Source organism: Chaetura pelagica, unplaced genomic scaffold (genome assembly GCF_000747805.2).
Source record: "Chaetura pelagica isolate M959 unplaced genomic scaffold, ChaPel_1.0 scaffold300, whole genome shotgun sequence".
Classification (NCBI taxonomy): Eukaryota; Metazoa; Chordata; class Aves; order Apodiformes; family Apodidae; genus Chaetura; species Chaetura pelagica.
Window position 1 is genome coordinate 28272 of NW_009951945.1, and position 22255 is coordinate 50526.

The 22255-nt window shown below is 42.4% G+C and overlaps 1 protein-coding gene across 1 annotated transcript in view; it reads left to right on the forward strand.

Annotated features, from left to right (window-relative positions):
• UNC80 (unc-80 homolog (C. elegans)) overlaps positions 1–22255 on the forward strand; it is an 88370-nt gene that overhangs the window by 19640 nt on the left and 46475 nt on the right. The window contains exons 8-19 of the mRNA XM_009996904.1: positions 686–819; positions 4364–4529; positions 8072–8275; positions 9748–9848; positions 12738–12935; positions 15028–15135; positions 15885–16023; positions 18902–19083; positions 19459–19590; positions 20115–20301; positions 21291–21419; positions 21925–22068. Of these exons, the coding sequence (XP_009995206.1) occupies positions 686–819; positions 4364–4529; positions 8072–8275; positions 9748–9848; positions 12738–12935; positions 15028–15135; positions 15885–16023; positions 18902–19083; positions 19459–19590; positions 20115–20301; positions 21291–21419; positions 21925–22068 (1824 nt within the window). The remainder of the gene's footprint in view (positions 1–685; positions 820–4363; positions 4530–8071; positions 8276–9747; positions 9849–12737; positions 12936–15027; positions 15136–15884; positions 16024–18901; positions 19084–19458; positions 19591–20114; positions 20302–21290; positions 21420–21924; positions 22069–22255) is intronic.

Here is a 22255-nt window from a genome sequence, read left to right on the forward strand (position 1 = left end):
TTGCTCAGAGCCCCATCCAACCTGCCATTGAACACTTCCAGGGATGGGGCAGCCACAGTTTCCCTCGGCAACCTGTTCTAGCATCTCACCAGCCTCATAGTGAGAAAGTTCCTACTGATATCTAAGGGAAAGTAGGGGAGAAGGAAAGAAGGGGGCAAGGAGGGGCAAGGAAGAGCAAGGAGGGTCATTTTCCATTTATCAGTGCAGTAATTAGTAATAGGCACAGTACCTCTTTACTGCCTAGTCATAACTCTATGTATTTTGAGAAATTTCCCTGTATTTTTAAGTGGTATTTTTACAGAATTGCAGAAGATTTGACTGAATACAAAACTGTAAAGGGAAGTACAGGTATCTATCCTGTACTTACTGTAAAAGAGGTATATACAAAATGCTGCATGATCATGTTATTTTAGTAGATACTTCACCACAATAGAGCAGAATATATACTACAGTGTACTAGAGTGTGTTAGTACTGTTGCATGTGCTAGTAAATACATGGATGGATATTTGCTTGACTAGGTTCTTTTCAGTGTAGGAAAAGCAGCACAGATAGAAGTCTGGGTTTCCTTCTTTTTTAGTGCAGCTTGCACTGTGCATCATGTGTGAAAATGCCCATCACCTCTTGGTTCCTGATTTTGTCTAATCTCCTTGCTCACCATAGAAATGCTTTTTTTTTTTTTCCTAGGCACTGTGAATCCTACCAAATGTTGTTGTCCCTTTGCACTGAAAATGGCAGCCTGTCAGCTTCTCCTGGAGATAACCACATTCCTTCGAGAGACCTTCCCCTACATGCCCAGGCCACGTACTGAGCCTCTCGTGGTAAGTGGATAATACACACTGGAGAGAGCCATGCCTACAGAAGTCATCAGGCTCTGGGCCTGGCTGAGGAGAGGTAGAGTAGGGTAATAACTCAAGTGGATATCTGATGCAGGCAGAAAGATCCGTGGTCTGGTGAATGGAAGACAGGGCACATCGAATGGCTTGATCAGGAAGAAAAGACTGTGAAAGCACAACATGTACTCGAAGTTCAACAAAGCTTCAAAACAGAGAAGAAGGCAGCAGGTGGATTCAGAAACTTAGTGTGGGGGGCCTGAGTGGTGCAGAGGATGGACTGCAAGTGGTGTCAGTCCACATGGTGCCTAGCGGATGAGGAGGGCCAGTCAACAGAGAGCTGAACAGTTACAAGAAAGGGAAAAGGACAGTAACAGAATTTCCTGGAGCGTAGAGGCTGCAGAGTTTTGGCTTGAGTTAGATAACAGAACTAAAGGGCCTGGGGGAAGAAAGGAAATAAACAAAGAAGCAAGGAAAGAAATAGCCGTTTATGAGACTGAGAGAGGCACAGGCAAAGCCTCTCATGAATGGTAAGCTAAATGACTGATTAGGTGAGAACTAATTTTGTCAACAGAAGAACACATGAAACCTGATTTCCAGTGATTCGTTCCTTTGTGGATTTTCTTAGGTCTAATAATGTGGTTGAACATTGCCTTCAGCCTGTTTCACAAAATATGCAGGCACTCAGCAATCTTTTGTCTAATTGGGTTGATGGTGACCTGCAGCTTCAGTTGTGGTTAGCATGGAATGAGATGAGAATTGAATGGCAGAAATGCAGCTTCATCTTTAAAGCCTAATTTCCTTAGGAAATTGGGATAAATATGATAAAGCAGGAATGAGGAGTTTCCAAGTGAACATGAAGGATTTAGGCCTACTATTCTCTTTTTTGTTAAGGACAGATTACATTTTGCTGATGAAAATTGTGCTTGACAGGCTGATTTGGTTTGGGCATTACTGTAATTAGGTTCTGCAACTGGTTTCAAACACTGCAGATGACCTATGATGAAGTGACTCAGCCCCCATGTATGTAAGAAGGACTTATTTTTTAAAGGGGTAAATTCAGCAAGAGTCTTCCTGGATACCGTGTTGATATTTTTACCATGTATTGAATGATTGCGTCAAAAAGCAGTAAAGTAACAGGGTTTAGAATTCATCTCAGTAAAGTAGTTAAGGTTGGAACTAAGAATATCTTGGATAATGAAGGTCAACAGAAATGTGTGCTTTTGTACCAGGCAGAAATGCAACTGATTAATAGCTTTTCAGACTTGTATATGGGAGAGAAGGAGGAGAATTTTTTCTGTGATGTGTAGAACCAGAAGAAGGTCATGTTATGCAAGAGCGTATTAGAGAAAATGGCCATGAAGTGCTTCTTTTAACTGTGTTCGTGGGGTGAAAAAAGAGTTAACACCACTCCGGATTAAAATATTAGGTCTGTATTTATGGAGTGATGCTTCCTTTCCAGGGGAATCAGGTACCTAATGTTATGGTCATAAAGCTGAAATTCCAGTAGAGAAAATCTCACCTCCATTGGTGTTTGCAGGCATACCTGTTCCCTAGATATGAGAATAGACTTAGCAGCCTTGAAGAACTAAAGCATTTGCCACTGAACTACTTGTGCTGAACCAGTTTAGCTACCCACAGCCCATCCAGACTTATCAGGCTAAGAGCATAAGAACCCTTACTTATGTTTGAGTGAGGCAGGGAGTCCTGACTGACATTTCAGTCAAAGCATTTTACTGAAGCTGGCGGAGTCCACACAACCTCACTGCAACTGGCAACTAGAAATGATAAATACACTCTCTTGGAGCTGCTGCTCCCATAATAGAGCTAGGGAAAGGGAACTTGTTTGCTGTGGCAGAATCTCATTGATCTGTTTTAGCAGCTGCTGAAGACTGAGTCAGACTAACTGTACTGAAAGGATGTATTTCATTCTGTCAGTTAATTTGTGAGAGCAGCAATTTCTAATGTGATCATGTTGACAGTCAGCTGGGAGGATTCAACACTCTAGGGAGGGGCACTCAGACCATGTCCTAGAAATACGTGCTGCTATCATGGCCCAGTTTGTGCATGCTAATTTGTGAAACTGCTGTAATCCAGACAGATTTGATCACATATTTTTATCCTGAAATGCTTTAGCCTTTGTTTAATATCCTAACATCTGTTAGATACCTTTTAAACTATTTAAATGGAAGTTTTCAATGCTAGAGATACTACAGACCATTACTTTAGGCACTGACTTTATTGTATCATGGGTTTTTTATTGAGGAAAGTAAAAATATTTCCCTTATGGAACTAAACTGTTACCTTTCCTGAGAATATTTTTTTGATAATTCTGATAATATAATTCTGATAAATGACTGCAAATGGTTTGGGAACTTTGGCTGGTGTTACGTAGGCTTGCTAACCCATTTTAATTCAGCTCAGCCTAGAACAGCTATTTGAGAATAAATGATTATTTTTTTCCAAACCAGTTCCTGGACTAGCAGACTTTGTCACTACCCAACCAGTGAGTATGAGATCTAATATGAGATCACTTAAGCCTACAGAATTTTAGCCAGAATATCTATTTTGGATAATTTCAGTGATTTTATAATTCACATTCCTCAGCCAGTTGGTCACAGCAAGGAGCTTTGCGTCATGTTAGATTTTGTTTGGTTACATTTTGAGTGGGAAGATCTCAAAGCTGATATGTCCCCAGTCTAAAGGCACAAATGATGTTCTTACAGACCCGAGCATTTGAACTGTGTTTGCCAGTGTGGGAGTTCACAGTCTTTCTTTCACTTTTTCTAGCTGTGGTTAGAGTAAATGGATGATAATCCATAGCTTCTGGAATCTTAGGACTTTTGCCTTTTTTTGGCCCAAAATGGTAGCCAGTAGGTGGCAAAAATGGTTTCATTTCTGTTAATAGGAGAAAATGATGGTGCAAACTAGCTTCTCTCTGGTTCAATGCATTTATTTTCCAGAATTGAAGTGCATCCAACATATTTATCACTCCTTGTTTTCTACTGTTTCCTTCAGGCTGATCTGCACACAGAAAGCTTGCTCTGGGCTATGCTGTTATGGCTGTCACATCATCAGCTGGCTTTCTGTCAGTTTTTTTGCCTCTGATTAGTACAGTGGCAATGCATTCCCTAACCAGCCACAGGGAGCCTTTTGGAGTAAAGACCTAACCAGCCACCCAGCACCTTGGGCAACAGCCACCTTTTCTTGCCACCTAGCCACTAGGGACCAACTACATCTTTTCCCCCCCATCAGGAGCCTCCAGAGAGGATGCCACTTCACTTAGCAGTGTTAAGCAGAAATGTGTGTCTACAACCATTAACTCTTTCATCCCAACAGTGTTTACAGTGTGGCTCAGTGTGCTGCAAGCCCAAAGAGTAGTTGGATTAAAAGTGTCAGCGTAGATGCAGAACTGTGTGATAAGACATAAATTTCCATCTGAAGCAGGTCTTCCTGAAGCTTGTATGATTGCAGTGAAAAGGACAGAGGCTCATACTGCTTGCCCCTCTGTGCTGTCTACATTCTGCTACAGGATCTGGAGAGCTGCAGGCTGCGTCTGGACCCCGAGATGGACCGGCACAGGTATGAAAGAAAGATCAGCTTTGCTGGGGTTTTGGATGAAAATGAAGATTCAAAGGATTCCCTGCACAGCAGCAGCCACACCCTCAAATCTGAGGCTGGCTTCGAGGAGAAAAAAGGTTTGTCAGCACAATAAGGCTTTTTGTATTCTCAAAGCTTGTGAAGTGGCGCTTCAGTTTGTTTTCATTGGCACAGACTGTGTTAAAAAGCAGGTGGCCATGGAGTCATGTGGCTTTGTATCATTTTGGAGATGCTTCTGGCCTTCAGGGTTCAATATAACATATGTGAGAAGCAAAGATGTTAAATTTTGTAAAATGCTGCTATGACTGAAAACCAATAGAGAGCATTGCAAGATTCCTAGAAAGGAGGATGCCTTGTTTGAATCTGTCTCTCAGTGGGATGCTGAGAGAAGCATCACTATTTGATACATTTCAAAAATAAATACAAAAATTGTTCTTTTTTGCTTTTCATTCTGATAGCAATTTTTCATTTTGAGAAAATCACAGATAGGAGGGAAGACAGGGATCTTTCTGTGAAAATCTGTCCTGGTTTGGAAGTCATGGCATCTCACAGAATTAGTCATTGATCGCTTGATCTGTTGAATTCTTTGCTACCACATGAAAAACACACCTATGTGGCTTTTGATGGCTAGCAGATTAATGTTACCAATGTACTGTATACTGTACAAGCAAACCTCAAGCTCCCTGTTTGCTGAGAACAGCAGATTGTTTCCATTTCTGAGCCATCTCATGCAAAACTCACATACTATCTGATGGTACAATTGTTGCAATACAAGATACAGTCATCGTGCGTATTTGCAATTAGAGGCTAAGCTGCCAGACAGTTCCCTGTACATGATTCTCCCTCTAACAAGGTTTCTAGAACTGTTTAAATTCCGTCTTATAATAGCCATAAAAAGGTGTAGATGCTTGAATGGTAACTTTGATGATTGATTGAAAAGGATAAATGTTTGATGGTTGATTGAAAATGGATGGAGTCTGTGGCTGGTTATCCTCTAAGAACTGTAATGTGTAATAATGATTCAGAGAAGCTTTTACTGACTTCAGGGAGCTTTGGATAAAGTTTGTGTTGTCTTCAGCTGTGACCCTGCCACAATTAATGGAGACAATATTGGAACTGTTTCCAAGACTTAATGTGGTATAAAACTGCCTCCAAATGTGTGTCAGGTGGGACAGTTATGCGTGTGAAAAGAGCTAGGTATCCACCTAAAAGAGGTGAGCTGGATAAATTAATGCTCAATCACATTTTTTGTACCTTTGTGATACTGGCAGCCCAGAGAAGCCCACAGCTTGTGGTCTGTCTGATACTCTAAGATCAGCAGGGTAAGGTATGTCTAACTATTTAGATGAGGAAAATCTTGGGTTTGGGTTGTGTGTTTTTTTTAAGATAATTATGAAAATTGAAACCACTGTTGAATCTCTCAGGCAGCAGTTCTGTCCACTGGGATGTTACCTGAGTGGGAGAATGCCTACAGGCACACAGCTCTGCTGGAAAATGCTGATGCCCAGTCTCTAACTATCCTATTTTTCTTGGAGGCAATGCTGACCTAGGTTTTGCTTCATGTGCTGCTGTGCTACAGGTATAATGCAGTATTGAGTTAGTTTTGCAAAGACAGTTCTAGTTTTCTGCATTTTTTACTCTGTTAAAATATATTTTCCCTGCAATTTCAGTTGTTTTTTTTTCCCATTCTTCTTTTTCCCTAAGCTGTCACACAGTATTCCCTTACTAAAGCTGCCGCTTTACTACATTTTAGAGATGGGAAAAGTGACTATGGTAGGATGGCTGAATTCTAATGTACTCTAGAAAAAATATATTTGCAGTATTTTGAAAGTTGGATAAATGCAAGGTAAAGTTGTATTTTAAAATTCCAATAATTATGCTATTTTCTCCGGCCACAGCATATTCTTCTGGGGATCCACCTTGGCCAAACATACCAGATGCAGAGGCATTTTTTGCAGTCTACACCTTCCTAGATAAGAAAATGCTGTTGTGTGAATGTAACTACACTTTTCTTGCCTGCTGTGACAGGTTTCTTTACATCAGTCTCTCCTATGAGTACTAATCTGCTTCGTTTCATTTTTTTTCTAAGTTTTAAAACCTTTGCTCTCATTGCTCACCCCAGGCCTGGCTTAACAGCTAACCAAAAGCTACAAGTTTACTGTATAGAAACTGCTCCAGGTAGGTCTGAAATCCAGACCCTAAAGCTAGGTAGATGCAGGCTTTCAGAGTACATATGTACTATCTGGGAGCTACTGATGGGATTCTGCAGACTTCATGAAATGCAGGTGCAAGTGCTTGAATGGTTTGGCTGTTGGGGGAACTGAGCAACTGTGTCGAGGCTGATCTGAACAGAATTCCAGCAGTAGTAATTGCTGAGTAAGTCAGCGTGATCACATGGAAGGAGATTCCCTGGTCACTCGACAGTGATTTTCTCAGTTGATTCATGAGGACTGAGGAGTAGCTCACACAACCTCTCCAGCTCTTTCCAGCCAGGATGTTGCCCACTGGGAACGGGTGTGGGAACTGGGTTCTGGAGGAATTAAGGGTTATTCTCAGGAGTAAAGGTGTGTTTGATTTTTTCCTTATATATGCCAAAATATAATTCTATTAAAATATTTTGCTTCCCCATGGTATCTAAAATGTTGTATCCTGTTCATACTGAGCAACACACCAAAATGTAATCGATCACAGATGGCCTTGTCTGATTAGATCTGCAGTAAAATGACTGAGTGTTGCAACATTTGGACTGACATACTGCCATGTACTGCCTTTGATCTAAGAGGAGAATGAAAGTGCAAACGGTTGGTGCTTTGAACATTGAACCATTTCATGTCTGTGCTCATCAAAAATGCAGTGTCAATGGATGTTGCTAATGCCTGAAAGCTGCTGATTTGTCTGAAGGAGAGGATCTACGTGCTCCCATTTCCTCTAAAGCATTCTAATAATGAAGAGTAACATGCAGAGACACGGATTTATGCAAATCTTTCTTCAAAGAAGTCTTGCGTGCTAACCTCATGAAGCAGACTACCCTTCTGCAGTCACGTGCTGCACAAATAAATAATTGATCGTACTGCATAGCTCAGTGAGGTTTACAGAACCCAGGCCCACAGGAAAATAGGTTTGTCCACGGTGCCTTGTTCATGCTTGGGATTCAGCCATCTGTCCCTAGCAAGAGATGACTCTGCGCTAATGTAAACCCCAGGGGCTGGCAAAGAAAACTGCAATTTACATCCATGGGACAGATCCTGTTTCCTGGCAGGAATTGATTCAAATTGGTGTGAATCGTAGGTTTTCCTTGTCCACGATTTGGGTTTCTGTTAGAGCAGCTGACTCTACTTGCTGGTGGTTGAACAAGGGCTAATTCCAAATACAGACAAGGCCTGAGGTGATGTTCCAGGACTCCAGGAAAGGAGGTGTGCAACACATTTCTGTAAAGCATCTTTACTTCTTGATTGACAGAGCTGCATTGGCGGTGGCTTTGGAGGGAGCCTCTGGCCCCACATTCCTTGGTAGAAGCATAGACGCTGCAACACAGGCTGGCAGCAAGGGGTTGGGAGGGAAGGGAGGGCCAGGATATATTTATTTTTTAAATGGGGAAAAATTAAGGGGAAAAAAGTCCTCTTTTATTCTTTTAATACAGTTCCCAGCAGGAAGATCAGGATAGGAGGCTCCCGCTTGCTCCAGATTAAAGGAACCCGCAGTTTCCGGGTGAAGAAGGGGGGTTCCCTTTCCAGCATTCGCCGGGCCGGCAGCCTAAAGAGCACCAAGTTATCACGGCAGGACTCAGAGTCTGAGAATGAGGAGCTGCAGCTGTCCCACAGCAGGGACACTGTCACTGATATAGGTAACTTAGACAAGTGGGTGGAAAGGGAGGGGACAATAGGCAGGACCTAAACTCTTCATGTGATTGCAGCAGAGCTAGAAACAAGAAGAGACCCCACCCCAGCAGGTTAGGAAAAACCAAGAGTCCTCTTCAGGGACTGCCTCAATTAGGGCCTGGGATGAGCACAGCTCAGGTCCTGGGTGCAGCATCATCTCCATGCACAGGTTGTCAATTCAGAGCTCCGTGTTAAGAGCATGAACTCTTGGAATGCTGGTGCTTGCCAGCCAGATGCATGCTGTCTTTAGGGGAGAACATGCACATGTGTATATGCATATACACACCTGATATTTTATTGTTCATATTAACAGGTGGGATATATATATATATGTACAGACATGCACTTCATATTCTATGTAGCATATGATGTCATAGGCATGCTATATGACATGTCATATATATATTCCTATATGGAGGACATAACATGTACATGCTGCATACTACATTTCTACACATTGGCATGTACCTATATTTTTACAGTTCACAAATGCCTTCCTTTGTTTTTAAAAGATGAATCCATATATATTTATCTTACAGAAATCAAATGTGCATCCTGCCACAAGAAATCTCTACCACAGTTGAATTAAAGGGGCTCCCTCTGCTAGGGTTGTTAACCAAAAACTATGGTTTAGATACATTTAGAGCTGAAATAACCTCCCAAGCTTAATGGTCATTTTTATGTTGCTCACAAGGTGCTTCAGTAGGTGAACATGGAGGGTGCGATTGCCCGTTCTGTAGATTTTGTCAAGTCACAGTTCACTCAAAGAGGAGAAAGACAGAATTAACCAGAGTTCATGCCCAGCCATCTCTTAAGAGCATTAATGTTAGTATCATAGGAGTCCCATAGGTTATGGAACGGCTAGAAGAAACAGAAGGATCAGGGAAGTTCCCAGATACATCTCTCCCTTGCCTGAGTTCTTTAGAATTAGTGTGCTAGAATCAGGATTTTTTTCCCCTTTCATCCCCATGACATTAGCATTAGTTTCCCTGGGCAATTGCAACGACTTTGCCCATTGGCATTTCCAGTTGGATGCCACTTCTGGTTGGATTTTTTGTTGACATTTTTAATCACAGAGCCCAGTCAATGCAGATCACTAAACCAACCATTTGCAGCATCTGAATGGTGCAATGAATTTGGTTTTGATGTTTTTCATTTACCTTCTCCCCTTCCATTAAAGAATAAAATGGGGAGGCAGCAGTGCTTGCTACTGACAAGATGGCCTGTGAGCCCAGTCTAAGTGGTTCTTGTAACTGTCAAGCCAGCATGATACAAGGACTGGGGAGGGGTGTCCAAACACAGTCTTTCCAGTGCGGCGTTTTCTGTGTACTCTGGTCTGTTCCCACAAGGCTGGCCTGGCTTACAAGTGCTGTCCCTAGTCTTTAAGCACATAGGGAGCAATAAAAACAACCACCTTTTGGGTATTTTTCTTTTGAAGAAGGGAGCCCTTGGAGCACGAGCGAGCCCAGCATTGAGCCCGAGGTGCTGAGCAACACAGGCACGGAGGAGAACTACCATCGCAACATGTCGTGGCTGCACGTAAGTACAAGTTGCCGGCAGCGCTCCCAAGGGTGGCTTTTTTGGTAGGAAAACCTTTGTGCTGGCAATAAGCAGATCACAATCTGTGCTTTCTCCATGCAGCATCAAGGATCTCAAGTGTCAGTAAGCTGCGACCTTTGGAAATCGTCTGTTTGCCATTTCTTAAATGGACTGAAACCAGAAAGTTGTTGTCTTGCTCCCTCTGTCCATTTCATATATTTAGTTTGTAAGGGAAAAGGACTATTTATTTCTCATCAGCATGGCTAGTAGTGAGTGGCTCAGGAAGAGGAATAGAATGGGCTACAGTGTGAGCCGGGCTCCCAGCTTCTGGAAAATGGCATTTGAGAAGCTACTTGAGATGAAGGTTCTGTTGTGACCACTTTGTTTACTAACTAACAGAAGATTTTTCCTTACGGAGTTTTTCCAAGCCCTTTTGGAGCCAGTGTATACATTTTTGTCTCCATTAACTCCATGGCAATGAACATAATTATGCACTTTGTGGGGGAAAAAACACCTTATTTTTGGAACATTTTCTTTTATTCCATTAGATCCATTCTATCACAATGTATAAGCCAAGAGGGCCTTGTGGAGTTTTGACTCTATCCAACAGGGGATCACAACAGTGCAAATGTGGTTTGGTCATGCAGGGCCTAGGACATCCATGCCCAGGATTTAGACATGCCAAAAGTCAGTTGGGAAATCTGCACAGTTCAATCCACTGGTATCCAAGGACTGTACACCTCTGCCCCTGTTGCCTCATGACATGCTGTGATGGTGCAGTATGGTCAGTGTGTCCTTGTGCACGTGCTTTACAGAAAAGTTGGATTGACTCCCTGTGCACAGATTGGTTATATCCTGCACATGTGTATGAGGAAGGATGCCTCCCAGATGTTCCTTTGGACTTCTAAGTTGCCTTTGGGAAAGACAGCTGCCAATATCTTCCTCTTTCCCCTAAGTATTTCACACAGTCTGCTCTCAACCGCCCCATTCCTATGGGGTGTGGGCAGGAACAGGGTTAATCCAATACTGTGATGTCAGAAGCAGTTCTTGATAGGTGTCTTTTGGAAGAGGGTGGCAGGGGAGGGGATGGGAGTGTCACATCTTCCAAACTCAGTCCTTGGACTACTCTGCTTCTCTGCCAGTGCTCTAATGCTCTTGGTAATGTTTACACCTCATTCGGAAATTCCAGTGTACTAAACTGAATATGTTAGACATGAGAGTGTGTACTAGGCAATGAATTGCTAGAGGATAAAGGCATCTCCTTAGCTGGCAGCTTAGGATAAGTCATGGTGCCTTTGCTTTGTGTGAGAGGATGCATGGACCCATAAATATGAGGCATAAACTGAAGATTGAGATGTTTGTCTCACTTTACATGTGATTAGCCTGCATAGGAGAAAGGAAGATTTGAGAAATCAACCGTTCCAGTAAATGCTACGCAAGTATCAATATCGCATGAGAACCTTTTTATTTGTTGGAAAGAAGGTGTGGGTCGATGGTCACTAAAACCACAGGAAAAAAACCCCAACAACCTGCTTTACTTAATGGTAATGAGCAAACCACTCAAAAGGATCACTGGTTCCAGTTGCTTCTGTGCATGTGCCAGCATTTCCTCTACCTGTCCTTTACAGCAGCCAGAGCATGATGTCCTCCCTCTGTTCTGGAACTATGAATTATAACAGTGCACCAGAGGCTGCTCAGGGGCTATGCAATGCTGGTCAGATTTGTACCATTTGCACTTGGATATGACACTAGTGGCTTGAGTTATTCCTGACTGACCCCAAAATGATATGAGGCCAGAACAGGCAGCCAAAGACAAGAATCCCACATATGCAGTGCAGATTTGTTTTAAAAAAAGCTTCTGACTTCTGAGAAACCTAAGTATTTGAGCAGTGAGAGTGTTGTGGCTGCCTTACTTGAGAGAGCCAGCAGACTGCAGCTGCAGAGACCATAAATGGATGGAAAAGATGGGATAGGCTCTTTCTGGTAGTTCTGGGTACTTCTGCACTAGGTTGTGGGATGAAGAGAAGGCTTCATAAAGGCCAGTTCTGCCCTACAGCATGAATGGCTTGGAGATCCCTGTGTGTTTTCCTCAAAGTGCTTCTAAGTGGATGGTTTTGTGTGTGGCATGAAGACCATGAAACCCTCTCAGTTACACTGGAGAGCAGTCACTGAGGTGTAGCCTTACCCAAAGTTTTCTTTAATTAATTAATGTAGGTACTAACAGTGGTTTTGCTGCAGCCAAGCAGGGCTCAGAATAGATAAATGGCCAAATATTTACTCTCTTTGTTAGATGGGTTTTACAGCTCCTTGCTGCCATATGGCAACACTATTAGAAATTGTAACTGAGCCAGTTAACATAAAGCTAGGCTGGATGGGTGTCCCCAAGCACAGTGAGGGAAGCATATGCAGAACAACTGGCCCAGTTTACTCCTACTTGAGAGCATACTGATATATTTCGTTTCCCATTCTTTGAAAGAAACTAAACCCGAACCTGGTGGGTTTGCAGCTTTAATGATAATTGACAGTTTCCAGTCTAAGATCTCATCTCAGAGTGGTGATACAACACCTTTTTTGCAAACTGAGAGAATACTGTTTTCCTCAGCCTTAATCTTGCCACAAGACAAACATACACGTCTACAGCAGCTCTGTCTCTCCGTCTGCTTTAACACGAATGTTTCTTTAGCCATGCCTAGCTAGTTTGTAAACCACTTGCAAGGATGGAGCTCTGCACAGACATGCCTATCTGTTCAGAAAGCTGTGTTGAACTTCATGCCTTCTCAGCTAGCCTGTGGAAAAGTTAATTTGACTGTCCCCATCACTGGCTGCCCTACGCAGTTCTCTGTGTAACTCTCTATTCCATAGGTAACTATGCCCTTTTTTCTTTTCCAGGTTATGATCCTGTTATGCAACCAGCAAAGTTTCATATGTCCCCACATTGACTACTGTCACCCACACTGCTACCTCCATCATAGCCGATCCTGTGCTCGCCTTGTCCGAGCCATCAAACTCCTGTATGGAGACACAGTGGACTCGCTGCGAGAAAACAGCACACTGAACAGCGTGGCCAGAGGCAAAAAGCAAAAGGAAGTGAGTAGATGGAAAAGCAGAATGTTTTGGTGTTTGTCCAGGCAGGTCGTAATTACCTTCAAGGACTCCACAATGTATTCAAACAGTTCTTTCATGATGCAATGAACACAGCCCTTCCTAAAAACAACTCTGGCATAAAACACCTATGAAATCATTCAGCATTATGGAAGGAACGCAAGATGTACTGACAGGGAAGAACCTTAGTTGCTGATAAGGTTGTTTAAAAGCTTATAGCCTAACCTCAATTTTTTAAGCTCTTTTATGGCCTCTACCTATAAGCCCCCAGAGTCAGGTCTCTTTTATTTTTCATGTTTCTTCTCAACTGTTAATAAGAATTGTTCTTGAAATTACTGTGAAATCTTGTGTAATTTCTTTCTTTCAGGTCTGAGCTCTCAGAACTGTTCCAGGAATTGTATACATTAGTCTTTAATGTTATAGTCTCTTTTGTGACATTATTTTAATGATCAGTTCAGCAGGATATTCAAACAAAATAATGCCTTTTTAGCCACTTAAGTGGTGCCTTTAGCTTCAGAAGAAATAAATTTCTGCTTTTAGTAGACTGCCCACCTAGGTACCTACTGAATCATGTCACCAGTTGCTTCATACTTTCATATTTCTGACCACAGGAGGCAGAGGGCACTTATTCTGAATACCTGTAATGGCAGAGTCATTCAAGTACTTTACAGTAACATTGAGAAGAAAAGTGCTTATGAAAGTCTCTTGCAGATTTCAGTTGGGCAAAGAGGCTGTCATCCACATCAGTGGAAAATGAAGGACTGGGAGACAAGTTCATAATGTTTCTTCATCAACCAGCAGATTGTTTCCTGTCAAGTTAGAAAATTGAAGAGTATTTGTGTGGAACAAAGCACAGAGCAGATGAAACAACAGCTAATGATTCTATTTTCTTGGCTACTGTAACTGCCATATATTTCCTCTGGCACAGAAAAGTAGCATATCACTTATTTATTTAGGAAGAGAGGCAGTAATTGCCTCTACAGAAGGCAGGCTTGAGATGAGCAGCTGTCAGTGTTCATGGAAAGGCAGCAAAAGAACACTGTGCACTCCCGTGTGTTCTTTCATCTCCAACTTAGAATTCTAAGGCAAAATTATACACATTTCACCATCCATCAAACCTTCAAAGCCTTTAAGCAACAGCAAGGAAATAAAAAGAGACTGGGGGACAATAAGGTTTCCTGCAAACACATGCACCATGTTTGTACATACTCACTACAGGTGAGCAATTGATTAACTTTTATGTAACAGTAGGCTTTTCATGCTGATTCCTCATGCTCTGGTATTATTCAAGTGCTGCCTCTCGTGACTGCACTGGCACCATTTCTACATTTACATGGGTTCCAGAGGAACTTCTCTTACTCTCACAGCTTGCAGAATGAAAGGGTGGAGATAGCTGCAATATGCAGACCTGGCTGTGCGCTCCACGGGGCTTGTTAGCTCTCAGATAAAGAAGGACCCCTGTGCTAATCAGCAGGCTACCAGGTTGAGGAGAAGAGTCAGTGGTAAACCAGCATGCTGGGAAAGTCCCTGATATTGTGAATAACCAATAAAAAAAGGACTTGTTATCACTGTCATTGGCAATCTGATAGGGACAACTCTCAGGCAGGCATGAACTTAGGTCTTGAAATTGTTGTCATTTATGCCTTCTCAGGAAGAAGAGAAGATAAACATAGCTGAGAGGAATCCATGTTGTACACATTCAATGCTTCTGTTGGTAATTTTTTAGCAGGAAGCCTCAGACTTGTAACCTCTAACCTGCTTTAAGTACTGTTCTCCTGAAATACATGGCTGTGCCACCTATGAAGATTACACAGAACACATTCACATTCCTTGTTTGCTTTACTGACCTCTGCCTGACAGCTTTATAAGGAAAAGCACTGTTAAAAGAAGAAAATTGGGTTTGATACTTAATACCTCTGATAGTAGGTCTGTTGCCAGCACAGGTGTAGGCTTTGTCCTATAGTGCTGGTACTAGACAGCTTCTAGTGTATGAAAATTCCTCTTGTACATAATCTCCTCTGTGTTCTTTGTTTGTGAAATCCAAATGTGAACTCCACTTTCTTTTTTTCCTTTTCAGTGCTCAGACAAGTCATGCTTAAGAACTCCTTCTCTGAAAAAGCGAGTGATCGACGTCAACTTGGAAGGGAAGAAGGATGCTGGAATGCTAAAATACATCAGGCACCAGGTACCAACCAGGACATATGCTAGTTGGGGATGCTGATAGTGAGCTGTCAAGTTAGATTGCAACAAGAAGGAAAATGCATCTGGATCTCTAAGCCAATGTAAATAACTATTGGTCCTGAATATCAATTAGTTCACCCTGCATGTTTTCCCCAGCTGAGTAATGCTATATTTAAGCCAACTAAAGTAACTCCACCCAAGAATCTGTTAAACATGTAGCTCCATTAAATCAGAGTCTGCATCTCTGACTTCCCATGCTGACACATGCATCAAAACTGGGGATAAAAAAAAAATTTCAAACCCACCAAAACCCCAAACCACAAAAAACGCACCAAAAGGTCTTTAAATACAACTTACTCATTTACAACAATAGTTTTCTTTGTTCTTTCTTGTTCAGTACTCCTGAAGAAGCAACAGGCTCTTCACAGGCCTGTTCTTGGCAGTCTGTGATACTTCCATGGATCCGTATCACTGTGCACCAGCTTGAGAGAGTATGGCTTCCCTTTTGTCCTTTTTATCACTGTTTCGGTGACAGGAGTGACCAGCAACAGACCTGAAGAACTATATTGCAAACACTGCTCTTTCAGTGTATGCTGAAAGCTGCATTTTCCTATGAATCATTATCTGAAATGGCTGAAACTAGAGGTTATTGGGTCACCTGCAGCCCAAAACTAGGGTAAAATCACTGAGCCTGTTGCTCATTGTGGATAGATTGCACAGCTCAGCTGTAAGGCATGGCTTGTTTTTTTGCAGGTAATGAGCCTCTCCCCTGCACCTTTGTCACTGCTAATCAAGGCAGCTCCTATCCTCACAGAAGAGATGTATGGGGATATCCAGCCAGCCGCGTGGGAGCTCCTGCTCAGTGTGGATGAGCATATGGCTGGAGCAGCAGGTAAAAACAAAACCACTTAGTATGGCTACCCTAGCTGCAGAGTTCACAGGGCCTTGCAGGACAGCCTTGTAGCAGAGGAGCCTTGAAGACACCAAGGGTTTCTTGGGGGCTGTTTGTTTTCCATAGACCTTCAAGTGTTTTTCTGCTCTGGATGTAAGAGGTGGTCAGAACGATCAGGAAGGTGGTCTTTCAGATGCTGGTAGTTGTGGATTATTAGAGAGCATAAAATTTATTAATTTTGTTTAGCTGGGTTTCTAGGCAGAGGAAATGGTGATTTAATCTGTCCAGAGTTTACTGAAGCATTTTGTCTGTTGCTGCACAGAAATTTTTGGTACCAGTTGAAGGCTGGTACAAACACTGAGAAAGGAGATGAGAGTGGAACTGTCATGGCTCCTCTGTTGTGCTGAAAGGAAAATTCTCATGTTGCACAGGGTCAGCAGTGTTGCTCAATAAGTACTCTTGTGGTACTTATCAACGTTTTCCATTTCCATTTGGTATTTAACTGAGTAGATGACATTTGCTGATGACATGTCATTGAGAGGCATCTTTAAGACAGAAGAAGATTAAAACATCAAAAACCTGGGAAAGTATTAGCTGGAAAATGGTATTCCAAACAGGGGATGAAATTTATTACTACAAAGCATAAGATTATGTCCTTGCAGATTCCTAAGAGTTCTCTTCTCTTCTGGAACTGAAAAAGGTTTGGAGGAATTAAAAATATATCAGTTGGCCAGAAGATGACTGTCTTTCTGAGTAGAATTCAGTTGTGAAAACAATAAATACAGTCAGGATGTGTGAGAAGATGTATTTCATTAGAGCTTCAAGGTGTTAATGCTGTGTTATAAAGCACATTGTACACCTAAAACACAGCACTTTCCTGTATAATTCTGGTCACTGAAAAAAAGAGACATTTTCATGGGAATGAAAGACTGTTATAACAGGAGGAAGAATGAAGAGCTTGTATGCTGTGGATATTTGTTTAAGGGATTCAGTTGAAGATTGAGAGGGGATGCTGTTGCTCTCCATAAATATAGCAGACCAGGCAAGGATGAAGAAGCATGTAAGCCATGGTGGCATAAAGATGAGTATGAACTCTTTATGGCTTCTTTCACCTTAAAAACAGATGACTAGCCACCAGAAAATAGAGCAAGTACACTTAGGTTTAGGAGTTTGTGAAAGGGATTAGATGATGTGACTCAGGAATTCTCTTCTAATCTTATTGTCCTGCCCAAATGCTCATAGCCAGTTTGTGCTGATGCCAGATGTTCAGAAATCCTAAGCCAGAACCCTAGAAAATGTGACCACCCCTCACACACAATACAAAGATTGCTTAAACAAAGCAGAAATCAGAGCAATCAAATTTGTAAGCCAGTCTCCCACAGCTTTTCAATTCTACATTTCTTCTCCCCCAGCACCCAAGGCTTAAAGATTGCCATCATTCCCAGATTTGTGCACCTAAGGGAGCCTTGATAGGTCTTACACTGGAGATTAAATTACAAGCTTGTTATCAAAAGTTGCTGACAATGCAAGAGTTTTGAAGTGCTCCTCAGACATCTCTCACCTTTTTACCACACCTCAATCTAGCTTGAAGTGGAGGGTCCTGAAGGGAGGATCAAAACCCCTGAGGGTTTGTAGTAGGTTTTTTTAATAGTGATGTTATTTCAGCCCCAGCATGAATTACTTTCATCAACACCTGTGTTAGTAGCGTACAGCAGCACCATCTACTGACCTCTTCCAACACTGCGTTTCGTTTTTTTGTTACTTCGTGGGAGCTCACACTTTTAAATCAGCCCTGCTAGGACTTGACATAGCTACACTGAAAACACCAAAGGGTAGAAAGTTCTCTGAACTGGTGAAACAGGAGGGTCCCTAGAGATTTGGAGCTGGACTTTGGAGCAGGAACAGGAGCCTCTGCAGTGCTGGGCAGGCCCTAGACTGGCAAAGAGCAGCCTGTTTTTTTCTGCAGTAGTTCAGACTGCCTCCCATCAACACATGCCTGTCACCTTCTGAATAAGCTTTGAGGCAAACACGATGGCAAATGTTCTCTTTCTACTATGGAGGACCAGCCACTAAATCTAGATAAATTACCCCCAATGATGTGTGATGAGCTACTGGCCAAAGAAGCCACAGACACCCACTGAACTCTGGCAGCAACTATTCTCCCTGCTTTTTGTTTCCTGTTTGGTGTCCCTCAAATACACATCTAAATTAGTTGGCCTCCATAGTCAGGAGTTGGACTATGTCTGTTTATATTCAACTATGCTCCATTAAAACAGCTATGGGGCAGCTCAACTACTTTGCTGCTGTTTTCCATTGTGATCTGGTTCTTTAACCAGCAATTCTTTTTTCTCTTGGAGGCAGATTGTGATATTTGCATGGTTCCCATTTGACAAAGAACCTTTTGTTTTATCCATTAAAACAGGTGAGACCTCTAATGACGCACAGCCTACTGCTCTGGGGGGAAGGCTGAGCTTCTGTTAAACCAGCCTTTATCAGTCTTAACAGAAATCACCTGTAAATGGAGTCTTTGAAAGCCAGACTGAATTAGTCCTGTTACTTCAGGAGATGCTTCTTATTTTAAACCAGCCATAATTGAGATTTTAGTGTGAAGAGCAAAGCTGTGTTGTAGTTTAAAAGCAGGTTTTCCAGAACCTGTTACAAGCATCATATGTAATACTGTGTAGCTGCAAAAGGTGGAATTACATGTGCTTGGTTTCACAAAGCAGTACAATTTTTACTGGGTCTGGTAGACTGCTGATCTTATTTCTGGGGCAAAAATTAGGTTTATTTTGGTGGGGCTTTGTACCACTGCAGTTTTTGTCTGCCAAATAAACACATTATTAAGGAAAAAAGATGATCAGATGTTCTCTTCCTGCAGCTGCCATGTTCCTGCTGTGTGCTGTGAAAGTGCCAGAGGCTGTTTCTGACATGCTGATGTCCGAATTTCATCACCCAGAGACAGTGCAGAGACTGAATGCCATTCTCAAATTTCACACGCTCTGGAGGTTTAGATATCAAGTCTGGCCAAGGATGGAAGAGGGAGCACAGCAGATCTTTAAGGTAGTTAGAACACGTGAAACACAGTGTTGCTTTTTTACAGCTTGCCTTATGTGTAGATGGATATGTAATGACACACTGCTTTGAAATTGCCTGAAAATCTGTTTGGAGAAAAAAAATGGTGGCGTAAGTCACACTAATGGGGAAGGTGATGTGTAGAACTCCTGCATAAGATGAGGAGAGGATAATAGGAACACAGGTCAGGAAAAACAACAGAGAGGAAAGAAAATACATGGTGTTACATTTTAGTGAGATACAGAGTTGAGAAATTTTCAGAGGTAATTGCTGTCTTAGGTACTTCTTGTGCTCATGCTTAATCAGCAGTAGTGACATTAATACTAGTTTGCTGTTACAAAATGACTTTTATGTTTTGTTTAGATCCCTCCTCCAAGTATAAACTTCACTCTGCCTTCTCCTGTCCTGGGGATGCCATCTGTGCCAATGTTTGACCCCCCCTGGGTCCCTCAGTGCAGTGGGAGTGTGCAAGATCCTATAAATGAAGACCAGTCGGTAAGCAGAGACATTGTGAGAGTAAGCACTGGTTCTTGTTTGTAGCAGAACAGGGGAAGATAAGCCTAAAAGAGGTGTTCTAAACTCTCAGTTTTCTTGGCTGCTTCAGCTGGGAAAATTCTAGTACACAGTTCATGTAGGGGACACAATTTCTACATGGGCATAAGGCTTTCCTGTTTGTTCACTGAAGTACTGTGCTGCCTATCATATCCCCATGAGAGACAGGAACTCAGATCTTGGGAGCACACAACTGCTCTCTCTCCAAGAGATAAGTTCACCTGAACTGCCTGACAGACCCTTTTCTCTGGACTGGTTCATGTGGTGTCTCTTGGGAGAAGTCTGCACCAAGGCTTAATAGCTCCAAGAGAAGTCTCACGGTGCTTCTCTGATCAGCTAGCATTAGTCTGATGTGTATACAGAAACTGAGCTGCTGAATGTCACTGAAGTCTATGGCAAAAAATGCAGGCTGTGTGCATCTTTACTTACAGCTTTGGGCTGTGGTTCTTCTCTTTTGTTCCTGACAGAAGTCCTTTTCGGCCAGAGCTGTGTCACGCTCCCATCAGCGAGCAGAGCACATCCTGAAGAACCTGCAGCAGGAGGAAGAGAAGAAACGTCTGGGTCGGGAAGCCAGTCTCATCACTGCCATTCCCATCACTCAGGAGGCCTGCTACGAGCCAACCTGCACACCAAGCTCAGAGCAGGAAGAAGAAGGTGTGCTCCAGGGCTAGGAACTGCATTTCAAGAACCTGGGAGCACCAGCCACCAATACAGAGTGCTGCTTAGGAAGGAGTGTGCTGTCCAGAAACATTGTTAGTGTTAGGGAAGTAAAAACCACATCCATTTGTTGAAAAGTCCAAGTCATTGAGAAACAGAGTAACTAAAAATTATTGCAAAAAAACACAAAGCCTTAGACATTTTGAGTACTCATAGTGTGACCTGAAGCCCCTTATCTCTCTCCTTCAAACTTCAGTGGAACTTGTCAGCATTTAACATGTCAAAGCTGCCAGCATCTTGTAATACTAGGAATGAAACTTGTCTTTCCTAACTTTAATCCATTAGCAATTAAGGGGCAGGAGGAATCACGCTTTGGTGGTATCTGTCTTAAGACACATAGCTTAGGATAGGCTAAATTGCCCCTGGAGTTTTCTACTTTTATGGTGACTAGTGGGGGAACCTAGATGACCAGCTCAACCTCAGTGCCAGACTTTGAGATGGCCAAAGTTAACATGACACAAGTCAGGAAAAGCTTAGTCTTTGGGTGAGGATTTTGATTGCTCCATGCTCATAGAGCAGAGAGGTTTCATTAAAGGCATTCCAGGATATGTGCCATTAGGTGAGTACAAGTGATGTTCAAATCTAAACATACATTAGGGAGTCTGTGAGCAGAAATCCCAAGTCATAGGAAGAACTAAACACCAGCAACCATGATGGTTAACAGGATGTAGATGGAAAGAAGTATAGAGCTGACTCAGTTATAATGTGACTCTCCAAAGCACTGGACTCTCTCACAGAACAGTGCTCTTCTGATTTCCAAAGCATGAGCAAACTACCTATCTGACTGATCTTTATCAGTCTGTGCCTTTTGTGTGTGACCTGACTTGAATTTTCAATGTTCCAATTTGGTTTTAAGTCCCTCAGAAAGCTCCCTGAAGTCTGTCAGTTGGATCTGGGTTGACATTTCCCGTTCTCTTTGTCAGTAGAAGAAGTTGCCAACCTGGCCTCCCGCCGTCTCTCTGTGAGTCCCTCCTGCACCTCCAGTACATCTCATCGGAATTACTCTTTCCGCCGGGGCTCTGTCTGGTCAGTGCGCTCAGCAGTCAGTGCAGAAGGTGTGTTGGCTTCACTTTGGAGTATCCTTTCCTAGGATTTAATTCACTGGAAACCTTTCTTGTTGACCCATACAGCTGGTACCATTTCCTTTTGCTGAATGTATTCTCAAGCTTGAGACACTTTATCATTAATTTGTGCCCTGCATTATTTTATTCCCCGCTGTTGTCACAATGTCTTCCCTTTCCTCTCATGTTTCATTTAGAGTAGTGCCATGGGAGGCATTCTAGCTGAGACACAGTAATGGAATAGGATTTCTTTAAAAACAAAATGGGTTCCCTACATGAAAATAAATGTAAATGGAAAAAAATATATATTTACAATGAAAATTCTTGATCAATAATTTGACTGGAGGCTCAGTTTCTTCTTGGAGATAGCCCATTGATTGGACAGTCTATCATTTTGCTCTGTTTGCACAGCACCAAATGTAAATGTTTATCTAACCTGCCTGGATCATACCACAGCTTATTCACCAACACTCTCTTTCCACTCTTCTTACTGCTCCAGATGAAGAACACACTACAGAACATACTCCAAATCATCACATGCCACAACCACCTCAAGCTGTGTTTCCAGCATGCATCTGTGCAGCAGTGCTCCCCATTGTCCATTTGATGGAAGATGGAGAAGTCCGGGAGGATGGAGTAGCTGGTACTGACCTAGATTAAGCTTCAATTGCTCTAGGGTGGCAGAACCTGCCAGCACTTATAGCAGTGGCTTATATTTGTTAGGTGCAATAACTAAAGTAGAAAAGAAGTGTAACACAACCTTGTATTTGCTCACAGGTCATGTTTCCTGGATGTATTTATTACGTGCCATATGTTAAGAGTATATATGT